This window comes from Pseudonaja textilis, chromosome Z (genome assembly GCF_049901715.1).
Source record: "Pseudonaja textilis isolate UNSWEBS1 chromosome Z, rPseTex1.2, whole genome shotgun sequence".
Taxonomy (NCBI): domain Eukaryota; kingdom Metazoa; phylum Chordata; class Lepidosauria; order Squamata; family Elapidae; genus Pseudonaja; species Pseudonaja textilis.
The window spans coordinates 129,289,527-129,296,533 of NC_142008.1; the positions used below are offsets into that span (position 1 = coordinate 129,289,527).

Consider the following 7,007-nt stretch of genomic DNA (forward strand, 5'->3'; position numbering starts at 1 on the left):
ATTTTACTTGGATTGTTGGCATGGCACATACATACATAACACATGCTTTACCATTTAGCTTGTGTAGGAAAGAAAACACAAGAGATAATGCCTCCCTCTCTCTAGAAATCTCATCATGCTGAATGACCTTAGAAGATTTCTAAAAGGAGACTCATCTCATTTATGTGGAATGCTTTAAAAGGTTAAAAAAAAGAATCTCACACTAAACCTTAAAATTATTTATTCAGCTTTTTGTATCATGCAAATCTGTCCAATTGTGGTTTATTTAATACATTAAACAAACTATGATTTAGAGTGGGGCGGTCAATATCAAACCCATCAATATTCACATTTACTTCCTGGGGACAATTTGCAACATTTTCATACCAAACTTAAGTATTTTTATTTTACCTCAGTTCACAAATGCTGTGTCAGGAAACGAAAGTTTTTTTCTCTTTTTTTTCCTGAACGCAGTTTAAAAAAACCAATCACACCATAAAATTAAAAATCTCTGATGAGAGCAGAAGACATAAATAGAGTCTCAACAGGGAGCACCAAAGAGAAGAGGAAGAGGGAAAAACAAATACCAGGGAGAGTCTGAGGAACCAAACCGATGCTCTCCTTATGGAGTAAAATGCCCATAAACCTAAGGCAATTTGTGAATTTTTTCATGGCATTATGGGAGTTGTAGTCCAGAACATCTGGAACTACATCTAACTTTTCTTTTTGATGTAGTGGCCAGCCACTGATTGGAGTAATGGTGCAGGAAGCTCTGTTGAGGCTAGTTCATATTCCACTCTCATGGAGAGTTTTAGCACCCAATATATCTCTATATACAGATAATCTAAAAATCACATTCGTTGTTTTCCCTAAAACATTTCCCAGAGGGAAACGACAAAGGAAGAGGCCCACAATGCAGATCTAGGAATTGCAAAGTTCCCCAAACTGTAACCCCTGTAGAAAAAACAAATCACCCCAATATGGGGCATTAGGCCTGGGGTATGTATATGCCGGAAGTGAGTTTTTTTTCCACCTCACACAGCATAAAGCACTTGGCAAGGAAAATGGTTGCCCTTTCCCCAGAGGGGCCTGCTTCCTGAAATGGGAACAGGAGACAGTAGGTTTCACAGCCTGTTGCTGAGTGTGCAAAGTGTAAGGCCCCGCAATGCCAGGGTAGGTGAAAAAATGTCTCTCCCGCAGCTTCAAGGAAAGTCGAGGTAATCAAAAGTGATGTTTTCTTTGCCGTTTCCTGACTCTGAAGTGGTGAAAAAAAACAGGTCTGTGGGAAAAATAACACAAGGAAGATAAATTTGCACTCAGTATGATTCTTTCTTATTGTCCCCACCAAATTCCCATCACTCTAGGGCAGCTTAGCCAATTTAAGATGTGTAGACTTCAACTCCCAGAATTCCTGGAGTTGAAGTCCACACATGGCTGGTGGGGGAATTTTAGGAATTTAAGTCCACTCATCTTAAAGTAGCCGAAGAGGGCAACTGGTTGGGAATCACAGCTAGGATATGCCAAAATATATCAGAGATATTGTTTTGGGAAAGGAAACAAACTGGAAACAGACTGAAACTAGAGGTTGGGACTTTTCTTAGACCAGATTGGCCTACCTCCCAGGGCTGTCATTAAGTTTAAAAAACAGCCATAGTGACATTTATCTATTTATTATTAATTTATTGGATTTCTTATCCCACCTTTATGATTTCCTTTACTTGAGCAAATCCAATGAAGAGCAGGATGTCATCAGTATAGTAATATATATGAAATGAAATACATACTGCTCATTCCAAATATGAAATTGGAAGTTTTCGGAAAAGAAGTATCAGATCAACAAAACAATCCTAGGCAGCATTGCTCAGAAATTAGACTTAATCAGGTGGCAGTCCCTGTAATATGTGTACTAGGAGATTATTCTGAGATTATTCAAACATGAAAGTGCTTAGGAATGAACACGGAACTACGCCAAAAGAAAAAAAAAGACTTCTATTATCACGATGTGACTTCATTGCATTTCACACAAATATTCTGTAAATGTTTCACTATCTAGAAAAAGGTTTTCTGGTCAAGGTTATTCAAGAGGTTTCTGAAAAAAAAGGGAAAGCTAAACATTTTGTGTTTGTTTTTGAGAACTAGAAACTTTGTTTCTCTTTCCCCCTTCTTAAAGTGTCATTTTATTTCTTTATTCATTTACTTGTTTAATTTGCGCCCCAGACTCTGGGCAGCTTACAACATCAAAAGCAATAAAACCAATAGATATTTCTAGTAACAACGATAGAAGAGTTTCACCCACAGGTAGAAAGGAAGGAAAGGAAAGGAAAGAAACTGAGATTAGGAGTATCCTGATCTCACCTTCAGTGTATCAGTGATTCTTGAGCTGAATGGCCTCCAGTTTCTTCAATTGGGGCTGGAAAGAGAGTAAAAAGATAGTTAAAAGTTTTATCAGTGTGAAGTGGAGACCTTGCTACACCGATGCTCACTGCACCGTAATCCTTGAATTACAACAATTGGGGCCAGAATTTCCTTTGTTAAGCATGGTGACTGGTAATTACATCATATCCCATTTTATGACCTTTTAGGATACAGTTGTTGAGCAAATTGCTCCAGTTGTTAATTGAATCACATGATTGTCAAATGAATCCATCTCCCCCCCTCCCATAATCTTTGCATGTTGGGAGGCAGCTTGAAAGGTTGCAAATGGCAATAAAATAACTCTGGTATGTTGGTAAATACAAGCCAGGGTCATTTGATTTTGATCGCGCGATGGTCATAAGTGTGAAAACCGATCAAGTCACTTTTTTCAAGTTTTGCCATTGTAACTTCAAATGGTCGCTAAACGAACGGTTGTTAGTTGAGGACTGCTCTTGGCAACAATTTCAACTAGGATGAAACACCACAAAAAGGAAGAACTTACTGGTGAATTTTTCTCGCCTTCGGCAGCGGGCATAAATGATTGTGCCCGCGATGATACTAGCCAGAAGAACAGCACCCAACGAGGCCCCAATTAGCACCCACAAATTGAAGGAGTTGATGGGCTGGGGGTCTCCACCTGCAAAAGCAAGGAGAGAAGAACACCTTAAACTCCCCTGAAAAAATGGCCTTTAGTTGATCCCAAAGGATCTTTGGCTGACGCAGCCAATTTCTTCATCTGAAACAGATACCTACTGTTTAAAAATCATTTCCCTTCCTGCCTACCTAGCCCCTCAAGGCAGAGAGTTGCCACAAGCACTGGAACAAAACTGTATACAAAGACTTTACTCTTTCCAGTTTTAAATGTTGGAATAGAGGTGGGGGAAAAAAATATCCTTTTCATTGCCAGCAGCACAACGGCACATCCCTGCTCATAAAAAGGATGGCCAAAAACAGCCCCTGTTTCTTTCTGAACTCTAATTAACTCCAGGCCCCAAAAATGAGCTTTGAGATGACACAGAGCAGCCACCAGGGTAAATCTGGACCACCGTAAGGCAATGGTGGTGGTCTCAGGCTTGGAGGAAGATGCCAAGGCTTGCTTGCTTGCTTATTTATTTATTTATTAAATGTATATGCCATCCACCTCACTATCAAGTGGCCACTTGCTCCCAAGAGAAAGGGGAAGAATTAAAAACAAAGGCTACAGTTAGCAGATCTACAGCTAACAGCAGTGGGTTGAATGTCCATAAAAGGCAAGATGGCGGCCACAATCATGTGCCTGAAGCTCCGCCCCCTTTCATGAGTGCTGTGGAGCTGTGATTGTGCAACCTAGGTACAAATGGAGAAAAATTTTAATCAACTGAGGTTGAGGCTGAATGTTTCGCTTTTTTGACCATCCCTGAATAAACTTTGGTCCCTGCATGCCCAAATTTGGAAAAGAAAGAGGACTGCCTTCTCCAGGGACAGATATGACAGGGAAAGGAATCATGGTTAGCTCCTGAGAGATGGGATCCTATCTCCAAATTGATTTAATTGATATTGGCTTCTGAATATGCAATGATACGAAGCAGCATCTTGACTTTGGGCTCAGAGGCAAAATGTCCCAGGCTGGGCCTGCTCTCAACCGTTTCACTATCTGAACATTCAACCCCGAAGAATCATATGTTGTAGCTGAACATCCAACCATTCATCCTTTCTCCCGGAGGGCTCCAGAGGCTATCCTGGCAATGCCAAAGACATACACGCTCCGCCACGCTGCTAGGCAAAGTTAGGAGCCACTCACAGGTAGAGCAAAAATCGTTCTTGTTTTGACGTTGACACACTGAGCAATCCATGCACTTTTCCAAGTCGGGACTCCAGGACTGGCCGCCGGGACAGTTAGTTTCTGAGGACGGAAAAAAAAATCAGAAAGGAAGTTGAGAGTTCACCCATCCTCTTTTTCACACAAACAGCATCAGGAAGTTTCTGCCTCCCTAAAGCACAATGAAGTTAACCACAGTTCTGGTATTTCTGATTCTGCCCCCTTGCAGGTATGTTGGATTCCAATTCCAAGTCCCTGGCTTCCTAGGGTTATGGCAATTGAGATCCAGCATGTTTGCAGTCATAGGTGCTCTCCTAAAAATTCATGAACCAAGGAAGGAGGGAGAGAGAGAGAGGGTGGAAGGAAGAAAGAAAGAAAAGACTTGGGTCATGAGAAGCATTATCAGTTGGGTGAAAATAGGGAAACAAAATAAGATGCATAAATGGGGGGCACTGCATTTAATCCATGTGATCCTAGCGGCCCCCCATGACACCAAGGCTATTTCCAGAGGGGTAACGTCACTGGAGTGAGTGGGTTTGTGTTTCACCCCGAAACGTGAACCAGTGTTAGGAACAGGAGAACATGGGGGGTCAACTCAGGGAGAGTATCATCACATCACAAAATGGGAGGGGACTTGGGAAGAAGGAGCTTCTCTCCCCCCACCCGCCATCACGTCCCTCACTTTTAAATGACTTCATTGATAAAACATGCCTCGAGCGAGCAGGCAACCAGATGGCGCTGAGCCCAGAAGCCGAGCGGGCGAATGACTCAGTGCGGGTCGCATGACGCCGACGTCAGACCGCTCAGCCGGCCCCGCTTTTCTTCACTTGCCGGAGGAGTGAGACGCCCCTGAGACTTTCACCCGGAAAAGTCCGCCAATAGGAAAGAGCAGGGCCGGGCGGGGCGGGGCCTTGCATTCATAAACATCCCACTCCTGACAAGTTCGGTGTGATTGATTTCTCGGGGAGGGGCGGGGTTTAACTGAACCGCAATTTGCAAGCTGTTAAGAAAGCGCCGCTAAGCATGTGCAGACTGCTTAGTCGGAGTGAACTATGTGATTCTATTCATTTATTCAGATTTTTTTTCTTTTATCCCGCTTTTATTACTTTATAAATAAGTCAAGGCGGTGAACATATGTAATACTCTTTCCTACTCCTATCTTCTCACGACAACCCTATGAGGTGGGTTATCGGGGAGAGGGGAGACTTGCAACATTTTAAAGTGACATTTACTTTAATATAAAAACAGTTCTTTTCACTATACTGTAGTTTGCGTAAATCACCTAGCCGGCATCGTTGGGTTAGCTGCTCCTTCTCAGCTAAAAGATTCAACGGGTTCAGTGCTGAGAAGTAACGGAGCCGCGATAAAAGTTTGTACTTGCCGAAAAACTGCAGGGAGTCATTGTTAATCTTGAGAAGATGACCGCGCCGACTTTGTATTGAATCTCTCCCTCCTCCTTGGAGGGTTCGCAGATCTAAATCTTTCCCCTTAGCGTCATGTGTGAACGCACCATGCTTATGCAGGACGCTCCCCAGCATCTACCGACACAGGTGGCTACTAGAAAGTTGGATTACTGGGAAGCCGGCACATTTGTCCGTTTAAAAATCGCTGCGAGGTTTTCATTCCACGTTTTCTACACGGAGGGCAGCCACGGCCGGGGCTCCTGATAAGCGGTCAATCATAAAAAGGGATCCAGACAAACTACATTCGTTCATTCATTCATTCGTTCGTTCGTTCGTTCGTTCGTTCCTAGCCTCATTCATTCTTCCGTCAGCCTCCCCCTCCTCTGTTTTATCTCCATCTGCCGGCTCTTCCTCATCCCTCCCGAGCCCCTTTCCCAATGTCGCTTCAAACAGCACCGGGGACGGGACGGGGGACCGCGAGCGGTCAAAGGCGGCAATTCAACAGGTAGAGAGAGCTTCCCGGCACCTTCCCGTCCCAACCCTGAAAAGCCACCCCTATTTGCTCCCCACCGACTCCTCAGTTGTTGAAAAGTTTGCTGAGAGATAAAGGGACTCCCCCCCCTACAACTCCCCGTCCTAAATGCTCCCTGATCCCCATTTACCTGCGATGAGGTCTCCCCGGGCGGAACCCAGCAACACGGGCAAGAGCCCTAGGATGACTCCCCAGGTAAGCATCGCAGGTAGGTCTTGCTGCTGCTGCTGCTGCTGCTGCTGCTTCGCCGCTGCCGAGGATGTCGGATCGCGAGCGACTGACCGTCAGCTTCGCTCTCTGACTCAGTGCTGGAAACTCTCCCCGGCCCGGCCCGGCCCGGCTCCCGGCGAGAGACGCCCCCGCACTCGGGGATTGGCGGGCGCGCGGCCAGAGCTCCGCGTTCAGTCCTTTGATCTGCGGGGGAGGTGCGGGGGGCGGCGGGCGGGGGAGAAGGGTGAGCAGGACGGAGTCAGTGCAGGGAAGGAAACGGCCCGGCTGGGGAAAGGGAAGGCGGGGGAGGCGGCGACAGGGAGCGGGGGGACTCGAGCTTTGGCCTGACCCGGTTTCTCGGAAGTCCCGCTGGGCTGGAAATCCTGTGGCCCTTCTGGAACGGGCCGCTTTCCACCGTTAGGGCTTTTCTTTTCGTGTTTCCAGCGAGGTGTTTTGAAGCCACCAGCCATAATAATAATAATAATTGTAATTTACAAAAAGTTGCAGGATTTGGACCAGCAATTTAATATGGGTCACTTTAACTATCCAAGATTCTCATCGTTAAAAGTGCTGTACCAAATCCAGTCCACGCAATCTGGAGGACTTTATGTCAACAACAAAAACAATAATATGAAACAATATATATAATATGAAATAATATAATTATAAT

The 7,007-nt window shown here is 44.9% G+C and overlaps 1 protein-coding gene across 1 annotated transcript; it reads right to left on the reverse strand.

Annotated features, from left to right (window-relative positions):
• Positions 1-203: 203 nt before the first annotated feature.
• Positions 204-6,434, reverse strand: TNFRSF12A (TNF receptor superfamily member 12A). Its single transcript, XM_026712041.2, has 5 exons — positions 6,258-6,434; positions 4,175-4,276; positions 2,897-3,031; positions 2,335-2,389; positions 204-1,258 (listed from the first exon to the last, which is right to left on the reverse strand). The coding sequence occupies exons 1-4, from the start codon at positions 6,328-6,330 to the stop codon at positions 2,337-2,339; spliced, it is 363 nt and encodes a 120-aa protein (XP_026567826.1). The 5' UTR covers positions 6,331-6,434; the 3' UTR covers positions 204-1,258; positions 2,335-2,336.
• Positions 6,435-7,007: the final 573 nt, after the last annotated feature.

What these genes read in the sequence shown, in the direction of transcription:
- TNFRSF12A (XM_026712041.2), bottom strand. Translation starts at nt 6,330, where the DNA reads ATGCTTACCTGGGGAGTCATCCTAGGGCTCTTGCCCGTGTTGCTGGGT. An exon ending in CCGGGGAGACCTCATCGCAG is followed by an intron (nt 4,277 to 6,257) that starts GTAAATGGGGAT and finishes TTCCGTCCTCAG; the next exon opens with AAACTAACTGTCCCGGCGGC. An exon ending in AAGGCGAGAAAAATTCACCA is followed by an intron (nt 2,390 to 2,896) that starts GTAAGTTCTTCC and finishes CTCTCTTTCCAG; the next exon opens with CCCCAATTGAAGAAACTGGA.